The sequence below is a fragment of the Bufo bufo genome, chromosome 3, assembly GCF_905171765.1.
Source record: "Bufo bufo chromosome 3, aBufBuf1.1, whole genome shotgun sequence".
In the NCBI taxonomy this organism is placed as follows: Eukaryota; Metazoa; Chordata; class Amphibia; order Anura; family Bufonidae; genus Bufo; species Bufo bufo.
Window position 1 is genome coordinate 96,203,369 of NC_053391.1, and position 23,397 is coordinate 96,226,765.

At 44.5% G+C, this 23,397-nt stretch overlaps 1 protein-coding gene across 2 annotated transcripts in view; it reads left to right on the plus strand.

Moving 5' to 3' along the window:
* The window catches only part of ZSWIM7 (zinc finger SWIM-type containing 7), a 181,320-nt gene that overhangs the window by 110,695 nt on the left and 47,228 nt on the right, over positions 1–23,397 (plus strand). For both annotated transcript variants that reach the window (XM_040423374.1, XM_040423375.1), the window contains exon 5: positions 22,213–22,317. In XM_040423374.1, the coding sequence (XP_040279308.1) occupies positions 22,213–22,317 (105 nt within the window). The remainder of the gene's footprint in view (positions 1–22,212; positions 22,318–23,397) is intronic.

Below are 23,397 nucleotides of genomic sequence, written 5' to 3' on the forward strand. Positions count from 1 at the left end.
ACTGCAGCGAAGGGTTTGATAGCCCTCTTTTGGAAAAGAACCACTCCCCCGCCTAAGGCGGATTATTACTCCCGTATCCAGGATATTCGTTTTTTAGAATATTATACGGCCTTGTCGCGGGGAACTGTGGACAAGTTCCTACAGACTTGGTCCTGTTGGGATCTCCACCACGAAGAGCTCCGCTTATAACGAGGGAGAGAACTCCTAGCTTCTTATCCCCCACCACCTTCCCTTCTTTGGTCTCCCCCTTTCTCTTTGTTTCTACCCTTATCTACATAGACTATGGATCGACTCTATCCATTTTTTATAACAGCTGTTATTATGTAATCTTATATTTTGGCTATATTACCATAGTCATGTTGTCTGTGGAAGATTTTGCTTTATATTTTGATACTTGGAAAGTGAAAAATGTTTAATAAACATAAAGTTGAAAAAATAATTGCAGTTTCTGAGGGAAAAGCAAGAAATAGAGAAGAACTGTGGAATGTAGTCCAATCATCCTGGGCTGGATTACCTGTTCACAGGGGCCAGAAGTTGGTTGACTCCATGAAACACAGATGTACAGCAGTTCCCAGAAACAGGGGTTATACAACTAGATATTAGTGAAGTGATTCAAAGGAAAGCAACATCTTCAAACATTTTTCCGTTTATTTAATGAATGTTTGAGTTTGTAAAGAAGAATACAAAGACTGCTATTCTTTTGAACAGTCTAATATTCACTTTTCTTCAATTTTTTTAGAGGAACAACACAAATTTTGATATATTTTTCTTTATGTTTTGATTTGGAATACAATGTGTAGTGTCCCCAATGCATTTGTGTGTATGGAAATAGAAGCTATTAGAAGGATTTTGAGCTTTATTTACTTTTTTAAACACACTGCTATTATTTTGAACACAACTGTATATAAAGGACATATATCTAACATTAGTGGGGTCATTTATCAAACTGGTGGAAAGGAAAACTGGCTTAATTGTCCATAGCAACCAATCAGATTCCGCCTTTCATTTCTCAGAGCTCCTTTGGAAAATGAAAGGTGGAATATGATTGGTTGCTATGGGCAAGTCAGCCAGTTCTACTTTACACCAGTTTGGTAAATGACCCCCTAGGTTTTTAATTGTATTAATGGGGTTGTCCCATGAAATATTTCTCATGAAAAACCTCTTTTTTAATTGGAACCATTGGGAATTATTCACCGACTGTTCTTACGTCAGTTTTAGACATAAAAAAGTAGCAAGACCCCGTTTGGAAACTTTTTATCTCCCACGCGACAGTATTTTGGGGAGTGGTGGGGCAGTGTGGGGTTGTTAATTTATGCCAGGAAGCTGGCATAAATGACACTTGAAATCTACTCCAGTCAGGGTCTGTAACTGATGGAGGATGCACCAAATTTATGTCATAAATGAGGCGCATCCTCTGGCAGCGCAAGGGCTGTTAAACACCAGCGTAAAACACCGGTCTTTGATAAATGGCCCCCATGGTGTCTGTTAGTATCTCTGTTAGTGTTACATACTTGTTAGGCTGTCCCCCGATGTTCTGATTCATTCTTAAAACGTCCACCTAATGTATCCAGTACTGGTGGTCACACGTGCCCAGTAGCTTAGTCCTAAGCACCAGATCTTCAGGCACACAAGCAGTGGAGTGATTCCTATTGTGTATGCCAGCAAGTGAGAATCAGTGCACTAGAAGCAGCTTCTTCTCCAGCAATGGACACATTAGGTGGACGTTCTGAAAGGTAATTAAAAAGGGTAGCATGAGGCACCATAACAAACATGTAATAGCATTGTATAGACAAGGCCCTTACTAATGTATTGTGATTGTCCATATTGCCTTTGATTCATATTTCCATCACATTGTCCACTGCCTGTTTCCATGGTTACGCCCACCAGGCAATCCAGCAGCGGTGGTTGTGCTTGAACACAACTGGACTGGACTATGCACACTCCCATGGTCCCAGCAACCAGCAAGCACGTCCACCTCTGCTGAATTACAGGGTGGTCATGACCGTGGAAACGAGCAGTGTATAATGTGATGGAAAAATGAATCAAGCCAGCAAAGAAGGCAATATGGACAATCACAATACATTAGTAAGTGCCTTGTATTAACTTTCTCTACAGGATAAATGCCTGGTAGTGCTGCAAGGAAATTGAACACTTGTGCAAAGCTCCTCCAAAGATATCAGCCAATACACCAGGATCAGCTTATTTTTGGGAACCCCTTCAAAGAAAAAGGGATTTTTCAATGCAGGAAACACCTAACAGTTGAGGAGGCTAATCTTGTAAATCTGCCTAAAGTGTTCTCTTATTTCAACACCGACCTCTTGGGAAATTCTAATGAAGACAGACTGCTTTTAAATACATTTCTGGGGAAAAATGTGCAACTTAAGTTTCTGGCTGAGAAATACCAGGAGCCCTATGTATATTGTGTATGTTAGTCGGTGAACTGATTCATAAATTTCTGGAATTGCTGGGAAGTAAATTGACGTTGTAAAGACATCTCACACTGTAGACATGGAAATGTTCCCACATGGTGAGCACGGTATCCTCCAGAATTGGGCACCAGTAGAAAATCTCATCATTACAGAAGCTTCTTAGAGTCCGTCCGCACAGGAGGAATACGCTTCAGATTTGCCACCGTTGATTTGCGTGCAACAGTAGCAGGAAAATTGATCTGTCGTGTGGATTTTAAATACACTGCTCAAAAAAATAAAGGGAACACAAAAATAACACATCCTAGATCTGAGTTAATTAAATATTCTTCTGAAATACTTTGTTCTTTACATAGTTGAATGTGCTGACAACAAAATCACACAAAAATAAAAAAATGGAAATCAAATTTTTCAACCCATGGAGGTCTGGAATCTGGATTTGGAGTCACACTTAAAAATAAAGTGGAAAAACACACTACAGGCTGATCCAACTTTGATGTAATGTCCTTAAAACAAGTCAAAATGAGGCTCAGTAGTGTGTGTGGCCTCCACGTGACTGTATGACCTCCCTACAACGCCTGTGCATGCTCCTGATGAGGTGGCGGACGGTCTCCTGAGGGATCTCCTCCCAGACCTGGACTAAAGCATCTGCCAACTCCTGGACAGTCTGTGGTGCAACATGACGTTGGTGGATAGAGCGAGACATGATGTCCCAGATGTGCTCAATTGGATTCAGGTCTGGGGAACGGGCGGGCCAGTCCATAGCATCAATGCCTTTGTCTTGCAGGAACTGCTGACACACTTCAGCCACATGAGGTCTAGCATTGTCTTGCGTTAGGAGGAACCCAGGGCCAACCGCACCAGCATATGGTCTCACAAGGGGTCTGAGGATCTCATCTCGGTACCTAATGGCAGTCAGGCTACCTCTGGCGAGCACATGGAGGGCTGTGCGGCCCTCCAAAGAAATGCCACCCCACACCATTACTGACCCAATGCCAAACCGGTCATGCTGGAGGATGTTGCAGGCAGCAGAACGTTCTCCACGGCGTCTCCAGACTCTGTCACGTCTGTCACATGTGCTCAGTGTGAACCTGCTTTCATCTGTGAAGAGCACAGGGCGCCAGTGTGGAATTTGCCAATCTTGGTGTTCTCTGGCAAATGCCAAACGTCCTGCACGGTGTTGGGCTGTAAGCACAACCCCCACCTGTGGACGTCGGGCCCTCATATCACCCTCATGGAGTCTGTTTCTGACCGTTTGAGCAGACACATGCACATTTGTGGCCTGCTGGAGGTCATTTTGCAGGGCTCTGGCAGTGCTCCTCCTGTTCCTCCTTGCACAAAGGCGGAGGTAGCTGTCCTGCTGCTGGGTTGTTGCCCTCCTACGGCCTCCTCCACGTCTCCTGATGTACTGGCCTGTCTCCTGGTAGCGCCTCCATGCTCTGGACACTACGCTGACAGACACAGCAAACCTTCTTGCCACAGCTCGCATTGATGTGCCATCCTGGATAAGCTGCACTACCTGAGCCACTTGTGCGGGTTGTAGACTCCGTCTCATGCTACCACTAGAGTGAAAGCACCGACAGCATTCAAAAGTGACCAAAACATCAGCCAGGAAGCATAGGAACTGAGAAGTGGTCTGTGGTCACCACCTGCAGAACCACTCCTTTATTGGGGGTGTCTTTCTAATTGCCTATAATTTCCACCTGTTGTCTATCCCATTTGCTCAACAGCATGTGAAATTGATTGTCACTCAGTGTTGCTTCCTAAGTGGACAGTTTGATTTCACAGAAGTGTGATTGACTTGGAGTTACATTGTGTTGTTTAAGTGTTCGCTTTAATTTTTTGAGCAGTGTATCTTTTGTGGATTTCACCCTTTATAACACATGGTCTGAAATCCGTTACGAATCTACATGTAACACATTCCACTGCGGAAATTCTGCCCCATGTGTCTGTACAGGATAGGGAATATGGGGGTCAGTTATTAAGAAATATACACTACCTTTCGGCGTTTAAGGTGCAGATTTTGTCGCAGAGGAGTTTTGCGGCAAAATCTGCGCCTTTTTTCTGCTCACTCCACTTTTCTGAGGTGTCATGGGACGGGAAGAGGGCGGGCCAGCTGGCCCTTCCCATTTACTTTTGTCTACGCCAGTTTATTGCGTGGAAAATGGTCTAAAACTACGCCCGCTGATGTAGTTTAAAACATGTCGCATATGCCTCTACATAACTTTGGCGCATCCGCTGCCAGCGCTTGGGGATTAAGACCGGCGTATAAATGGCCGGTCTTGCTAAATTACCCCCTATGTTTCTAATTGGCAGTGGTCTGACCACTAGGGCTCCCACCAATCACCAGAGCATGGAGTGGCAAACACACATGTCCAACCCTCCATTCAATTCTATAGGGCTGCCATAGATAGCCATGCGCTTGTACTCTATTATCTCCAGCAGTCCCATAGAATGAACGGAGTGGCGGAAACACATGCAAACGGCTCAACCCAGCCCCTGTTCTGGTGATCAGAGGGGGCCCCAGTGGTCGCAGCCGCACCGTTCAGACACATCTCCTATGCTGTGGGTAAGTTGTTGTCGTGGGACGACCCCTTTAAAGTGGTTTTCTCCCCTCTCCTCTGGATAGGTGATGTCTGGGTTTCCACCAGGTGGCGCCAAGCTTGCACCAATCACTATATAAAGTTACTAGCGCCATTTATATTTTGCATTAATAGTTCTATTTCCCGTAATCCCCTGCAATAGCTCACACAATTCTGAATTTGCGGATCCAGGAACAATATAGATGATGTGGCCTCTGTGTATCTGCAGCCTTATACGTTACCTTATTCTCCTTGTATTCATTACAGGAAGCAAACACGTTGATGTTTTAGTGAGTGGATTTACTGCGCATCCTGCAGCCATGCTTCCTGTAATAAGCATTTATTTAGTAAAAATAGGCAGATTTACTAATCCTGCAAACCTAGACCAGACGGTCCAAAAATCTGCCAGGTTTATCACAGATGCTAATGCTAGGTGCCAAGGCAAAGTTTATACCACCCATTGGTTGGAAATTTTGTGCCAAAATTTGGGTGCAACTTTTTTTTTTTTTTTTCATATCAAGCAACCTCATAACACCACATAGTGAATTTTAGCCTTCCTTGATGAAAGAGGCAGTGGCTTACTTCCTTCATAAATATGACCAAATTGCGGCATCAATCCTTTATTCATGCGCATCCGCAATACTAAATGTGGGCCAGTGTTCATGATGGATTGTCTTATCATGGCAATTAGTTTTGGGATGTCTCACTGGATCTCTTTCACTTTAAGCCTATTAGGGGTTCCAGAGAAAGCCAAGCAAGCGCACAACTGTTCCCGGACGAGCACCTTTCGGCCATGTATGGGGTATCCTGTGGACCTGCACATGTGTGGCTAGTTTTAGATCGGGGAAAAAAGATGCAAATGAGCCCTTAACAAGCTCTGCCCTTAATACCGCCAGATATGAGGCAACTATATTCTATAAGTCAATGTTCGACCCTTTAAGTAGGCCTTGAGACATGACTCTGATATTAACTAAGCCAGCAACTCATCTGCAGACAGCTGTTTCGGTGTGATTGCCCCTCATCAGTGCAGAGCAGAGAGTACTGGCTTACCTAGGTGAGAGGCCAAGTCAGGATTTGGGGTGTACAATCTCTCCTAAGTCAATGTGAGGAGACATATAGGCCATACATGATCCTCTGAAATTTTGAGAAGAAAGGGATGCAAATGAGCTCTTAACAAACTCTGCCTCTAATGCCACCAGATGTAAGGCAGCTTGTTTTCTCATTTGCATCCCTTTCTTTCCAGAGGAGCATATATGCCCTATAAGTCTACTCGCGCCGACTAAGGCAAATCCTAACTTAGACCTCTCTCCCAGATAAGCCAGTACTTTCTGCTCTGCACTGATGAGGGGCAATCACCCCGAAACAGCTGTCTGCAGATGAGGTGCTGGCTTATTTAATATCAGACTCATGTCTCAAGGCCTATTTAAAGGGTCAAACATTGACTTATCGGATAGCTGCCTTACATCCGGTGGCGTTAGAGGCAGAGCTTGTTAAAAGCTAATTTGCATCCCTTTCTTACCAGAGTTCCACAGGAGCATGTATGGCCTATAAGTCTCCTCAAGCCGACTAAGGCACTCTCTCCCCAAGGAGAGATAGTACCCCCCAAATAGTTTTAAATCCACACAGTATCTGATGCTTGTCCAATAGCAGCTCCCATTAGGTTACATTTATAAGGCTACAATTCTAGTAAAGTGAAGGGGTGATCCATTTAACCTTTTATATACTGTAGAAGAGTTTTTGAGGTTTGGCATTGTGCATTTCAGTGCTGACATCCCCTGATATGCCGTTAGCCTGGATTTACACATTATGCCTGGGTTGTTTTTTTTTAAAAACACTTTTATTTCGGGAAACATTAATATGCATTATACAGAGGCAATATTGACACTCAATATACAAGGATATCAATTCAACCATGTTTACAGTAAGGTGCCATATCAGACATAATACAAGCGAATTTCCCTTTTTTAAATTTTCTCCCCCCCCCCTCCCACAAACCATTTATTACCCCAAATTATTGCCAAACCGTCAGTCAAGAAAAGAAATCTCCATAAAGGATGTCTTACACCAAAAACATCACAATGTTTAATTTCACCGCCTCTAATCAGAAAGTATTCAGCTTTAACCTGGTCTAAATACCTACAAGCGCATTACTCCCCCAGCTTACCTAATGTCCCCTTTATCTGCTCTTCCAGGTACCATTTAGTATAACGGAAAGGTTTCATTACTTCTTGAATTTCAATAGGAGTCAGAATATGACTAATGTATTTCCTCCACTTTCCAAAGAAAAGTTTTGCAGATTTTTCTTTATTGTTTTCTGCTTCCAACTTCTCCATGTAAAGAATACGACTCATAATTCCTATAGCTTCGTCAAGTGTGGGGATAGAAGGAAATATCCAATGTCTCAGTATTGTTTTTTTTACAGCCAATAAAAATAAATGGATACCTTTAACAAACGTGGAATGAGTTATTTCTCCTCTAGAATCCCAAGGAATGTAATGAAATACACAGTGTAGAGGATTTAGTTGTACCTCAACTTCCCAGACCTGCTTAATGAGTTCTAATGCTCCCTTCCATAGGGGGATTAGAGAGGGGCACTCCAGCAGCCCGTGTAATAGATTAGCTTTTTGTAATTTGCACTTTGGGCACCATCTAAGATAATGTGCTGGGGCATCTCTGTATGATAAATCAAATGCATATGTTGCCTTGTGCAAAATCCTAAAGTGCATCTCCCTCCATATCTCGTTACCGGTCGCCTGCCTCACACACTCCATTCCCTCTCTTAGCTTTGGAGCTATTGTCACATCATCAAGTTCACTTTCCCATTTCTGGAATACTTTTGCTTCTAAAGGAATCGAGTGAGTATTCTGGATTTTGCGATACATGTCTGACAGAGAGCAGTTTTGACTTCCCATCAGAGAATCAAACCAAACTCTTCTTTCCTGATCTCCCATATTTAATGATTGAGATTGACAAAATGATCTTAATTGATTATAGGGGAGAAAGTGCGAGGGAGGCAACCGGAACTGAGACTGGATAATTGACCATGGTAGTAATTCACTTCCTGCGGGATTAAGTAGCTGCTTCAGGAAGACAATGCCTTTCTCTTTCCATAATGTAAACATTACTGACTGTCTCCCTGCTGAAAAAGCCGGAAGGGTCCATAATGGCATATATGGCGAGAGATACATAGGTAATCTGTATAATTTACGTACCCCTTTCCACGTTGCTAGAGTATCTTTTAGTAGTGTATATTTTCTCAGCGTGAGAGGAATATCTCAAAGTTTAGTGTGTAATATAGCCCCCAAATCCCATGGAGCGGATAATTCCTTCTCCAACGGGGTATTGGAGAAATTTGAGGTATCCTTCAGCCAGTCTTTAATATGTCTCCAGAGGGATGCCAAATTATAGTTCCTAATATTAGGCATTTGTAAGCCACCCTCCCATTTCAGCAGGCATAATTTCGCATAAGCAATCCTTGGTCTCCTGCCACGCCAAAGAAAGCGCGAGAAGGCTTTTTGGATCCTAGCAATGTCTACATGTTTTAAGACTAGGGGAATGGTCTGCATAGGATATAATAACCTGGCAAAGCTAACCATCTTCAATAGATGAGCTCTCCCAAATAGTGACAACGGCAGATTCAGACACTTTTCTAATTCTTCCACTATTTTTTTTTAATCAACGGCTCGTAGTTTAATTTGTATAGAGATAATGGACTCCTACCTACTTTAATACCCAGGTATGTCAGATATTGAGGGACCACCTCCACATCCTGAAGCTCAATTGGCGCATTACGGTCTCTGGTATAACCTTTTAAAAATAACAATTGGCTCTTATTTACGTTAATTCGATAACCTGTCATATCCCCAAAGTACTGCAAGGAGTTTAGAACGATTCTTAATTCTGTCTCCGGGGATTTAAGAAAGAGTAGTATGTCATCTGCAAAACAGGTGAGTTTAACTTCTCTAGTCCCTACTTTAATCCCCTGAAACAAGTCTGATTGTATCAGGAATCTAACTAGGGGTTCAAGGGCCAAATTAAAAAGGGGCAGAGATAGAGGGCATCCCTGTCTCGTACCTCTGTGGAGGGGGAAAGGCGTCGACAAAAAAACAGGCAAATGGATCTGTGCCATTGGACTAGCGTATAAGGTATTAAGAAACGTCCGGAAAGGCCCTACAAAGCCAAAAGCCTTCAAGGATTTTCCCAACCAATTCCAATTCACATTGTCGAAAGCTTTCTCCGCATCCACAGATAGCAGAGCAGGGCAACCAAATGGGTCTTGATTATGAAACAAATAATCCTGTACTGTTAGAACCGTTCTAATGTTTGTGACCGCTGCCCTTCCCTTAACAAACCCTACCTGATGGGGGCCTATCAAAGTTGGCATGAGTTCGGCTAACCTATTTGTCATTAGCTTTGTCATAATTTTTAAGTCCTGATTTATCAATGAGATTGGGCGATACGAGCCCATCTGAGCAATATCCTTGCCCGGCTTGGGGATAAGTTTAATGTGCACTAGTTTTCCTGTTGACATAATGTCACCTCCTTGTAGACAGGAGTTGAATAAGTTTCGGATTTGTGTGCTTCTTTCCTGTGTCATCTAATATAGATCTAATGGCAGGACTATAGCGTTGTGTGTTAATCAAATTGGCCAACATTTTACCCGCTTTATTGCCATATTTAAACAACTTAGCTGAATGATAATCCATATGCAGTTTAATTTGCTGTTCTAGCTTATCAGTGCCTCTGGGAGTGGCTTCAGCAATAGTAATGCACACCGGGGCGTGGTCAGACACCACCATGTCAGTGATCTCCGCTATTAGAACCTTTTTTGAGAGCTGTGATGAGGTCAGGGCATAATCAATCCTAGACCACGACCGGTGTACATGAGAAAAGTGTGTGAACTCCCTTTCCACTGGATTCAGAAACCTCCATATATCTACCATGTCTGTGGATTTAATAAAAGATTCCAGGGAATATCCCCCCCCTCTAGCAGGCTGCACGGGCTGATGAGTGGGCTGAGTTTGCTTTCGATCTTCCACTGGATTATGTACCGCGTTAAGGTCTCCCATGACTAATATCTGATTCCCAGCCTCTTGAGAAATCCTGCACTCCAGATTTCTAAAAAAGGAGGACTGACCAGCATTAGGGCCATATACATTGAATATGTCTATAGGACCTGCAGCAGTGGATATTTTGAGATGTATAATCCTACCCTCTGCATCACATTCAGTCAATACCAAATCATGGCTTAGTCGTTTGTGAATTAGAACAATTACCCCTGCTTTCCTATTTCTTGATGGTGAACCCAAGACACTACCTACCCAGAGACGTTTCATACGCCAAAAGTCAACCTCCTCCAGGTGCGTCTCCTGAAGCAGTGCAATATCTGCATTCAATTTCCTGAGGTGTTTAAGAACCATTAATCTTTTTTGCGGGGCTCTAAGGCCTTTTACATTCCAGGATACTATTTTCATAAAATGAGTAGTAACATGGATATATAGAGAGCGGCACCCGGAGGAGGCCTCCCCCAGACATGAACATCAAATGTAGCCTGTGCAAAACATCCATGGAGCATGACCGTATAAATGGCAAAAAACATTTCCCCCAACCTAAAAACAATAACAATAACATATTGCTTTACATATAAAGGCTTCAACAATCCGCCAAAGGACACTTTAGACTTCTCTTTTTTCGCACTGAACTGGCGAGTACATACGGACTCTGTCTCGCCAGATTCCCACCAACATATACGCATCTTGCTAATCTCTCCATTACCCATGAACCTTCAGCACAGGTTTCTCTCCACTTCTGCTTATCTACCCTTCCCCATCCTGTTAAAGAACTATCACTGAACTTCCCCACAGTGTCACTATAGGGTTAAACATCATACTACCATCAATACGATTGGCATCAGATAAGTTCCATGAACGCAACTTCCAATTTTTGCCATTTTACGCTGCAGAGATCAGTCCCAGTCCTGATTAGATACTCGACTGGCAACTTCTCCGGACCCACGTGGGTAAGTATCACTAGGCCTGGGATCCAAATGGCCGCTTGAACGGCCTCCTCTGGGTGAAGAACGTCCCCTAGACGCTGAGCCTGATCTCGGACTTTCAGAAGAGTCACCACATTCTAAGGCCTCTGTCGCTTCCCTAGGTGATAAAAACGTGTCTGTCTCTCCATTCTGCTTGAAAACACGCAGGACAGCCGGATAAACTAGTGCAAAGCGGATTTTCTTCTGCACTAGCTGTGTGCAAATCTGAGAAAAGGCTCTCCTTCTTTTAGCAACCTCCATCCAATAGTCGCCAAACAATAAAAGCTTGCTTTCCCTTACCCTGAGGGGTTGATTCAGGCGTCTGTATTTCAGCAAAATAGCTTCCTTATCTGCATAGTTAAGAAACTTGGCTATAACTGGTCTCGGTCTGGAAGCTTGGCCCTCAAGGCGCGGTTCTCTGGGGGGGCCTATTCTATGAGCTCTTTCAACCGTGAGTGGCATTTCAAAACCCATCGCCCTAGGAAGTTCTGAGGAACAGAATCGCGCCAATTGATGTGCTGGAATGTCCTCAGGGAGACCTATAATACGAATATTGCTCCTCCTAGAACAGTTCTCCAGGTCCTCTACTTTGTCTTGCAGAGCCTGGTTAATGCATACTATTTCTCTAACTTGTGTCTGGGTTCTACTCAATTCATCTTCCAGAACTCCTGTTCTTTGCTCCAGTTCTCGTATATGGGATGAATTCTGCGCAATGTCTTGCTGCAGTTGCTTCATTGTCCCCGCAATAGTAGATTCTAGCGTGGCCTTAATATCAGGAGCCAGTATCTGCGCTACCGCCATCGCTATTTCTTTACTGGGGAGCTCTAATTCCTGAAGCTGCAGCATCTGCTGCGAATGTGGAGGTGTTTCTCCCCCAGAATTGTCTGCCTCGGATAGCAAGGGGGGCTGTGAGGAGGAGCAGGTATTTCTCCGCTTACCCTCCGCCATCTTGTCCAGTCGTGGCTGTGCTGAATGCCGCTTCGGTAGTGGAGAGTTCGTCTGCGGGGGGGCGGTACGTATTAAGTATTTGTCCATGTGTCTCCCGACTCACATTTGGAGACACCGATCCTGCTTCTGACCCCGGTAAACCCCCGATATGTGGCAGGGTATGCGGAGCTCCTCCACCTCGCGTCCTCACATGTGCGCGCCGGAACCGGAAGTCATGCCTGGGTTTTTATTGGAATTGCATTTTTTACAGGTCAACCTTGTTGAATGTAAATTTCTGTCACATTAAAAACCTCATGAGCAATTACTACATCACAGAACATGGCAATCTCGGTTAAAAAGTGTGCAATAGAAAAATATCTGCTCAAGATTTGGGAGCATTTCAACGTCGTCTCATAACCGTCTGACATATCTTTACAATTGTAAGGAGATCAGTGTGGATCCAGCTTTAGAAATAGTTTACCTGCAGCTGTATTCCAAGTTGTTTGAAATTGGTTAAAGAGGTTGTCCACTCTTTTAAAAGTAATAGTGTATCCACAAGTAAGGCCATCACTATATGATCGTTGGGGGTATCTCCGGTGCCAGAACTACACGGTTCCGTCCATTGTGCAGTGGACGGCGCTGGTTACTTTAGCATTCAATTCAGACAGATCTGTGCAGTTCAGGGGTAGGCAACCTCCGACACTCCAGCTGTTGTTTAACTACAACTCCCAGCATGCCTACTTGCACTGCTTTACTCAGAACTGTCCTTGATTGACAAAGTAGACCGTAGAGTGATACATCGTGTAATGGAATATGCTGAAATGACAATATAATAAGGTGCTAATACCTGTGTATCAGATTAGAGCATAGGTTACTCATTACATAATATAATCAGGAAGAGCAGTGGCAAGGTGGCTGGATAGCCAGCGTAACCAGTGGTTGTGAGTACCAATCCTGGATCGTAAGGTGGGGTCAAAGACCAACTCACAGTGCATATGAAAATGAACCAATTGCATAACTTCAGCAGCTGAGGGGTTCCGTGCCAGCTTCCATTGACGGGATATGATGTTGCAAGCTGTACTTAGGATATGAGCAAGAACCCAACATGAAGAGAAGAGACTGTTCCGGGGTAAGAGTTAAGCTCTCTGCTGTAACCTCCCTAATAATATTAGTGATTTCGATCCAGAAATTATCTACGGATGGGCATGACCACCACATATGCATTGGAGTCCCTACCTCTCCACATCCCCTCCAACATAAGGGGGAATAGTTGGGAACCAAGTAAGCCAATCTGTTAGGGGTCAGGTACCAACGAAGTTGGATTTTCCTTGCCTGTTCTACATGGTTAACACATTTGGAGCTCTTGAAGGACCAGTAAAGGGCGTTTCACCACTGAGCTATTGGGAAGGATTTCCCCAGCTCCTGCTCCCATTTTAACATGAATGGCTGCTTGCTCTCCACTTCAGGTAGTAATAGGCAAGAGTAAAAAGTAGATAACTTGAGTCGCAGTGCTGTACGATTAAAAATCAATAAACGCACAACGGATTACTGTTGGAAAAGCAGGGGCGGTAAAGAGTTCAGCAGATGACGGACCTGTAGATATTGGTAAAATAGCTTGTGTGGGAGTAGATAAATATTATGCAGCGTTGCAAAATCTACAAAGGAGGACTTGTCATATAGACACCCAATCGTGTGAATGCCTTTAGACACCCAAGTCGAGAGAGATATAGTAGGAATGTGATATTCCAGAGCAGTTATGGGGAAGTTGAGAATCGGTATATGTAAGTGCGTCCTAGAATCTACAAAGCGAGACCAAATAAACATTTGCCATGAAGCAAAGGCGTTTGCGATCTCCTGCGAGCGGGTGACCACCGAATTATCATAGTGGAGTTTCTCTATTCCAGCCTCTGCTGCTCTGCGTCTAAGTCGACGTGCTGCTGCCCTGTCGCCCATGTAATAAAAGTTCGTTTTTATTCCCCTCAATGTCCATTCATGTTGGTACAGGAGGAGAGATCTCAGGTGCAACCTGAGGGACTGAACCTCCACCAAAAAAGACGGAGAAGGCTGAGGCTTATAGAGTCAATTTGCCTCTTCAAGTTTTAATAATGCCTGAGAGAGCTGACGTTCTCTCTCTTTTTTTTTTTTTTTTACAAGCAGCTAATTGCAACAGCGACCCCCTCATATATACCTTATGTGCAAGCCACAAGGATGTTACAGATACCTCTGGAGTTTCATTAAAGCTAAAAAAAACTCTCGAAGGTGAGCACGGTATTCCTCTACCCGCTTACTCTTAAGTAGGTAAGGATTAAGTCTCCAATGTGGGGGTAGGGGGCCTGGTAGACCAATGTTAATCTCTAGGTTAATAGGCGCATGGTCAGACCAAGTAGCGCACCCAATGTCCGACCTGACTACCTTGTGTATTACATCTCTCGAGACTAAAAAATAGTCAATGTGGGATTGTGATGAAAGGGTGGATGAAATATAAGTAAAGTCACGTTCACCATTATCTTGGTATACCAAAGTTTTGTGAAATGGTGTATCTTTAAGAGTATTTTTTAAATCCGCGCAGTGTGTGCCTGATACAGTGTGACAGTCTAAGTCTACATTTACCAGGATGTTAAAGTAAGTCACCACCTATGACCACAGCCCCTTTTGCCACCTTCTGAATCTTCATTAAGAGTCTGTAAAATAAGGCTATCTGCCGGACATTCGGCACGTATACAGACACAATAGTATGTTGGACTCCCTCCAATAGACATATTAAAATAACATAACGCCCCGCAGAGTCTGTAATACATTGTTGTGAGGTGAATGCCACAGAAGATGTTGCTTATAAAGGTCCCTGCTTTCCGCTTCTTGACAGCTGGTGAATTAAAGATATGTGGAAAGCGGCGGTGCACACACCTATGTAGGTCTGATTCGACTAAATGAGATTCTTGAATCAGAGCAACATCGCATTTGGATTTAAGAATATCAGAACAAAGCTGAGAGCGCCTGAACGGTGAATTCAGGCCTCTCGCATTATTAGAGTAGACTTTTAACCCCATAGTAGGAGAGAAGGTAAGATGTTATACACATGCACCTGTGGGCATACGAGACATATCGACATACAGGTATATACATGCTCAGGGTAAATTGCTGGGCCCAGAGCCTCAAGGACAAGTAAAGAAAGGAAAAAATAAAATAAAGAGTCCAAAACTAACAAGAAACAAAAAACTGTCTTGTTAAGTAAAACTAGTGCGGCTAGAAGCCAACATAGGGAAAACAGGTAGGAAAAATTGCTGTCCAAGGGATCTGCTCAGAGGAAAGAATATCTCCCCCATGGAACAGAGCAGGCAGACAGTGTGGGGGATATTACAAGCAGTAGTCACTTACATGTCCCGTCCCCCAGGCAGGAGCATAGCAGAGATCCAGTGATCTTTGAAGTGACTTCCCATTCGGGGGCCTGTCTGGTTTGGAGGAAACTTCTTTGAGCGGTTGTGGTATGTTGGAAAGTAAGGCTACTTTCACACTAGCGTTTTTTGCAGATCAGTCATGGATCTGCAAAAACGACTCCGTTACAATAATACAACCGCATGCATCCGTCATGAATGGATCCGGTTGTGTTATGTCTTCTAAAGCCATGACGGATCCGTCTTGAACACCATTAAAAGTCAATAGGGGCGGATCCGTTTTCTATTGTGCCAGATTGTGTCAGAGAAAACTGATCCGTCCCCCTTGACTTACATTGTGTGCCAGGACGGATCCATTTGGCTCCGCTTCGTCAGGCGGAAAGCCAAAACGCTAGTGTGAAAGTAGCCTAACCCCCAGCTGTGAAGACTGTGTGCTGCATCTTGTGGGGTGAGGCAGACATGTTGATTTCCATCATAAGAAATCAGGAGCTTGACGGGGAAACCCCAGTGGTATCGAATATGCTGGTCCCTCAGAATTTTTGTAATTGGGGCAAACTCCTTCCTTTTGGCCATTGTGACCACAGATAGATCGGGGAACACAGAGATACCTTGAAATAGATCAGTGGGAGTGGGGTTCTGCCACAGGGCCTTCAGAAACATCTCCTTAACTTGGTAGAAGTGGATTCGTGCCACGATGTCACACGGCAGCGAGGAGTCCAAACCTTTGGGCTTCGGAATCCGGTGAATGCGATCAATAGTTAAGTCCACGTCGGACACAGATGGTATGGCCGCTTTGAGAAGGCTTTTGAGGTGCGGCTCCAGGGCCTCAGTTTCCATCGACTCAGGGACTCCACTTAACCCCACGTTATTACGGCAGTAGCGGTCCTCCATGTCTTGCACCTTGCACTTGAGGGCAGCCAAATCCTCGTCAAGCGCTTTGTGATCAAGGCATTATGGGAGGTGGTGAACTTCGCCATCTTCCCTTCAACATGTGAAGTGCGCTCTCCTAAGCTCTGAAGTTTGCGCCTAAACTCCCTCATGAGGCCCATCATGTCTTCTTTGACGGAGGAGCGGAGGCTTTCCAGCATGGATCGCCAATGGCGCCTTCCATTAGTGGGTGAGAAGGCAACCCTGAGAGCAATGGCTCCTCCTTGCTAGGAGAAGTTCCGGACGACGAAGCGGGGGAAGCTGGGGCGGAGTGTGCAGCCGGTGGTGACCTGGAGGGGCCCGGACTTGCAGTCGTCGGTATGGCAAAAAACTCTGAGTTTTTTCGGACCTTGCCATTTTCTACGTTTCCACATCTTGTGGGACGCTTCTGCTTGTTCTGGGCACACTGGATCTTCATTTGGATAGCCGATATGAGCCGCTTTTTGGGTGTCTGGTGCGGAGCTAGCAAGTAAGGCAGCCGGCGCCATTAGTGTGCAGACCCATAATCCATGGAGTTCTATATTACACTCAGGGGCAGAGAAAAATGCCATGTAATTTGTGGTTTGACTCCAGCTACAGAAAATATGATGATTGACAAAGGAAGCCCAAGAGCAGCTCCATCTGTCAGATCAGGGTTTTATGCTTATTTCCACGCTCAGCGGTGATCTGTATGGGAGCTGGCCTGAGTACTGAAATCTCTCTCAACGCAGAGCAGCCTAATACTTCTAGCATGCATCCCCGGATACGGTATATTGCTCCTGAGACTGTGAATTACTTCTCTTATGAATCCATCTTGTGAGGTTGCATGCAAAATTTGGGGCTTTGGAAAATGTAGTCCTCTAGGCAAGCTAAAATGTTTACGTGCATGTACAGAGCTGCACAGTAGATATACAGTGACACACAGCAAAACGTGGCTCTCCAATGTAGAAATTTCCAGGGTTCTCCTATGATGTATCCTCAATTAGGTCTCTGTTCGATGAAGATTGTTTTTTTTCCTTCCGGTTAAAAGTAATTGCCCCTGGAAGGAATTGAGATTCATCTGGAGTAATTTCCCTTCCTTTTTAGCCGTCCTGATGACATTTTTCTGTCTGTGTGGTGGTTCTGGTTCTTCACTTGTACCAAACTAGACACAGTATTATAGGTTCTCCAGGAGGTTCCCACCAACTGGGCGGCCGCTGCTGCTTAGTGTGTTCGGGTCGTACAGACCAGTTTGCGTGTAAACATTTTACAGCCATAGTCATATACAGACGGAGACTTGACTTCCTGCCAGGGGTCAGAATTAGAACTTGGCAGCTGGAAAGAGTCAGACATTTCCTTGACAGGTCTCTTGGGGGTGGTAAATGGGAAAGAAGAGTTTCATGAGATGTGAGTAGCAGCCAAACCTGTCGTTAATGGACTTTGTAGAACTAGGGATGCATCTCCCAAAGACCAATAATCTAAAAAAACAGGCTGTGTCTTTAAAACATTAACCCCTGCTTGTCAGTGGAACAGCTCTTACACATCTGTAGTTGGCATTAACCACTTTGCATTGTCACTCCGCTGCATGGATATTAAGAAAATGCCATCTGTCGCTGACAGGCGAGGTAGACGGCTTTTATGTCCAGTTAGACATTGTATTTTTTTTAGTTAGTGTCCACGTAATGAAAGCGGTGAAACTGATCAGCTGCTCTGAACGACCCCTCCCGTTTTTGTGTAGTCTGAATACAGAATTTTCGGAACCTTTATAGTGGCAAACTTGCGACTTGTTTTTCTGCACAGAACCTGTGAAAACAGGTGTGGCACTCAAATCTCGCTAGTAGTATTTGCTTACATAAGCATGACCCTTTTACTGGGCCACACACCCTTATTTCATAAACTACACCCTTTTGTGTGACACCCCACCTCTTCCATGCATGTTTGGGCGCCTGGATCTGGCACCCTCGTAGAGGAGAAAGCAGCCCTCCATGTGGTGCCCAGGAGATTTGGGCACTACAGTGAGTTTACCAGACGTTGCAGGAGAGCATATATTGATATGAATGCAGAATCATGAAAGTCAAAAGGTCTGTTAGCTAATCATCATTTATAAAGGGGTTTTCCCGGAGTTAAAGGGATATTTCATCACAAAAAAAATCGGATGACTCTTAAATGGTTAAAAACATAAAAATAAACAAGCTTATACTCACCTGGCCGATCCCCACCACCGTTGTTCCAACAGTGTCGGGCACCACTTCCTGCTGATGTTTTATTGGAGCAGGAAATAGCTGGGAACGCCACTCAGCCAGTCAGTAGATGAGGGGAGTCATCGCTGCAGCCAGCCAGTAATAGAAGCAGGACATGGAGTGCAGTAGGGACCATGGCACTGTTGGAACAGCAGCAATGGGGGTTCGATGAGGTTGATGACCATCCAAACGCCTTTTTTTTTGTATTGGAATACGCCTTTAAATTTTGATGACCTATCTCCCGGCCTCTTTATTGTATACCAAGCAACGTGTCTTACATTGTATAGCAGCCCAATCACATTCACTTTAAAAAGGCCTTGTGACCGACAGAACGTGATGTCAAAGCCTGTGGAAGAGACTGCAGCGAGTCAGACCCGCACCAATGTAATATTGATGAGATATCCACAGGATGGGTCATCACTATTTATATCCGAGTCCCAGCACCCCCGCCGATCAGCTGTTTCAGCGAGCCACGGCACTTGCTGGAGCCCCTCGTGAACGCGGCAGGCAACCGTCAGCTTACCAAGCACAGCGCTGTATATCATATAGTGGCTGTGCTTGGTGTTGCAACTCAGCCCTATTGACCTGAATAGGGCTGATCTGCAACTAGACCATGTGACTGATGTACGGTGATGTCACATGGCCTAGTGCAGTACGCAGCCCTGCAGGGTGAGCGAATGTGAGGTCACAGGGGTAGTTAACAAACCGAGGGTTGCTCTTGGTACTCACAGTTTTTATATACCCTGGGCAGGTGTACAGCAGTGATGGAGAGGCTGGCACATGGATCCTCTGGGGCACTCTCTGTGTATAGGGACCAGGCCAGGTGGTAGGTGAGGTGCCCTGGGTGTTGTAGGTTTAGTGTGCCTGTGGCAAGATCCCTTATAGTTCGTGACGCCAGTGCCGGCAACGGTGGCACACCGATTTGTTGCAGGAATAATTGAGATACACACAGTTGCAGTGAACCAGAACTTATTTTTACTGAACAGTTCAACTATATACAATCTTCAGTTAGTTCCATATGTATATTGTTGAATACAGGCAGGCTTCATGCAAATGGCAGGCAAAGTCTTTGCAAGATACTCAGAGGGAATAACACTTACAGATCAGGCTGTACTTTCCTCAGATCCTGTCTGGCTTTCACCAAGGCCCGTATGCCCTATTGCTGGCTTTATCCTTGTGTAGAGAAACCTTCCTCTGGTAATAATCCTCTTGCTGTAAATATCTTTCTGCCCTTCAGCTCTCTACTTAGCTGGATAAAAGTGGCTCTGCTCTGTACTTTGTAAGGTGCTATATATCCTCAGGAGGTAACTTCTTCTCCTGGTGGCAAGCTAGGAGCCTGGGCTATCTAGCTGCATGTCAGAAGCTGCTCCCCAGCTATCTTCTGTTTAAAGTGCACACTGGCTTCTGACCACACTCTCCCTCTCTGGTCTAGACCTGTCTATATATACTATGGGGTTCCCTAGCTCCCTCTACTGCCTAGGAGGAGGAACTACACCCCTAACAGGCCTGGTACACAGGAAATAACATTAAATTATACATTACAATGCAATATAAAATACCATAACCTTTTGGCTGCCCCCTAACTCCCTATGCAACCTCCCGCATGCCCAATCTGATATGCTCCTCCCTACTTTAGCCGCCTCATGGATAAAGTTTGCACCTAAACTAAATTTGGATAAGATCCCAGGTCCCCTCTCAATGCTCACTGATCATCCAGATTTACCTATGGGACTAAGGCAGGTGCCCGCCTTTCGAACTAACCACACATCTACTGTCAGACTGAGAGACGTCTGTTCTTCTACTGGGATACACCCTCTCGAGGACCTATCGCACATACTCCCACCATCTCCTGGAAGATGGTTCCTCTATTTTCAGCTCAGGGGATTTGTTGGTTCTCTGATGTCTGGTTTGCAGTCCCACACATCTCTAACGGATTTTGAAAAGCTATGTGTTGCTCAGGCGGCCCCTGGCCATGCTATTTCCTTACTTTATACCATGCTGAACGCCGAGGTGACTGAGGGCAGCCAATCTGGAGATTCCTACCCCAAACTTAAGTTTATGCTTGATTGGGAGACGGAATTGGGTGAAACATTTACTGGGGATCAATGGAAACGTTCTTTGCTTCTTACGCATAAGATCTCTATATCGTGTAATTTACAAGAACTCAATTATAAAATACTTACCAGATGGTATCGGACACGGGAGAAATTGCATTGGTTCTACCCCTCGGTTTCTGAACTATGTTGTCGATGCCATGGTGCTAGGGGGACCATGACCCATATATGGTGGGAATGTCCGAGGCGTAACCCATTATGGATAGATGTCTTCAAGCTTTATAATTTTCTATTCCGGGCCTGCATAGCATTTTCCCCTTCCATCGCTCTGCTATCTATTTTCCCGGGGCGGATCTCACATGTTAAAAAAGGTTCATTGCGGCTCTTTATGCTGGCCATGAGGCAAATTATCCCACGCAATTGGAAGTCAACCGAGAGTTTGAAAAGGATCACTTGGGCCTCTGCACTGGATGCGCTGATACACAGGGAAGAGATGTGTGCCTCTGATCACAACAAGATTCCGGCGTTTCTTAGGAGTTGGGAGCCATGGTCCAGGTTTAGAGCATCTACTTCGTTCTCGGTTTGGGTGGCATCTGGGGTACTCCCTTATTCTCCTCCTTAATAGTACCTAGCTATTCTCTAGTTATGCCCTATGATGTCTCCCCTCCCCTCCTCTTGTGTGTCATCCTGTCTCCCCCCTTTTATGTCAAGTTTGTCTAGAATTATTGGCCCATACATCATTTGTTTGAGGCCTTATTAAGCCCTTCAGGGCCTTTTGTTTCCGCTGACTTTATGTCAGCTGATTGTTTGTTATTCAGATACAGATACATGCTTATACCTTGTCCTTGATGCTGTACTGCTGTTCATGATTGCATGTCGCAATGTATCCTTGTATGCGGTATGTATACTGCAATTTGTGATGTTCTTTTATGATTGTAAAAGATAATAATAATAAAATCTTATTGAACCATAAAATACCATAACCATGTTCCACAGGAGGTGGAGAACAACGTGACCCAATTGATTCTTGTGTAGTGCCCACCCTTACGTAGTAGGACACTACACTAGGAAGAGGCCACAGAGTGCCCGGCATTTTCTAACAACTGATCGTTGGGTGTCAGACCCTCGCAAAACTGATATTAATGACCCATCCTGAGGATAGGTAATATTAATTACCAGATATCCCCTAAGGATCAGCAGCTACCATATGATTTGTGGCCACTTTTTATATTTTTATACCCTTGCCCTCATGCACATTGTGTAGCATATATTCATGCTGTAAAGATCCATAATACGTTGTCTATGATATGGGCCCCTACTGCATGTCCATCTGCCTTTATACAGAAGCTGATTAAAAAATAACGCCATGCAGGACTATATGCGGTACTTTGGAGGCATTTGGTATGGTGCTTCTTGCAGCTCTGTAGTACTAACCCATAGGGACGCTGTGTCACCATACCGGATGGTATGTGCCTTGTGTATGAGCCTTTACTGTGCACTTTTGGATATTTTATGTTGCCATTGTTTCCAGATGTGATTGAGCACTGTGGTTGTGTACAAAATGAATCACTTCATGTAAAAATGCTGAACATGCCTGGGCGTAAAGCCCTGCAGTATGAGCAGTCTATGGAATAAGAGATTAATGCACTGTGTTATTACTCCTTTTGCTTAGGTTACTGGAAGTTCAGGCAAGGTCTACACCTGCTACAAGGCCTGTCACTACTGTTCCTGCCCTGCCTTCTCTTTCTCTGTACTCAGAAGAAATGACAGCTTGATGGTAAGTAATATGCCTAGGACAGCTAGATATATCACCACTGAAAAATGTTCCGAACACAAGATGGTAACACTTGTACCCCTGTCTCTGACCAGTTTACCCGTATTTTGCTTCTTTTATGCCTAATGCATGCAGAGATCTTATTTTTATTTGTTATATGCACATTAGTATCACACTGTCCCCAATGGAGCTCACAATCTAAGATCCCTATCAGTATGTCTTTGGAGTGTGGGAGGAAATCGGAGAACCCGGAGGAAACCCCCGCAAACACAGGGAGAACATACAAACTTCATGCAGATGTTGGCCTTGGTTGGATTCGAACCTAGAACCCCAGCATTGCAAGGCACCAGTGCGAACCACTGAGCCAGTATATTTATGTATAGTATTCTACTTATGCGGTTCTGGCACTGGCCCTTCCCATCTTTTTTGCAATGAATGAATCCAATAAAACTGCAGCATTCCCAGGTCCTCAATCCATGCTGGTTTATTCACCAAAAAATTGCGACCTTTCGACTTAATCGGTCTTTCTCAAGCAAAAACACCAGTTAGGTCAAAACGTCGCAAATTTTCTGGTGATTAAACCAGCATGGATTGAGGACCTGGGAATTCTGCGGTTTTATTGGATTCATTCGGAAGATTTGGGGGTACCCAACACCGCAGGCACCACCACCATAGAGACCTAATACACAGATTCGTTAGTGCTGCTACTTCTTTTTCTTCCTTTGAGTCATCTCTCTTGCAAGCCGTACAGAATGATGTGATGCCCAACCCAATGGCAGTGTCCACTTGAGGCCCGCGGCAATGATGGTTTGTCATGTGGCTGTAATAGAGTGTCATGGAAGTCAAACCAATATGTACAGTTAATAGAGATGGAGGATAAGGAATAGTGCTACAAGAAAGCCACAGACACTATAAATTAAAAAGGTTTTCCATATTCAGGATATTCATGGTCTGTCCTAGCAATATCAGATTCATGGGGGTCCGACTCTCATCACTCCACTGATCAGCTGTTTGAAAGTGCCCCCTTTTCATTGTTTGCATGGGTCTATCTACCTGCAGGCCATCTGCTTAGTATTGGTGGTG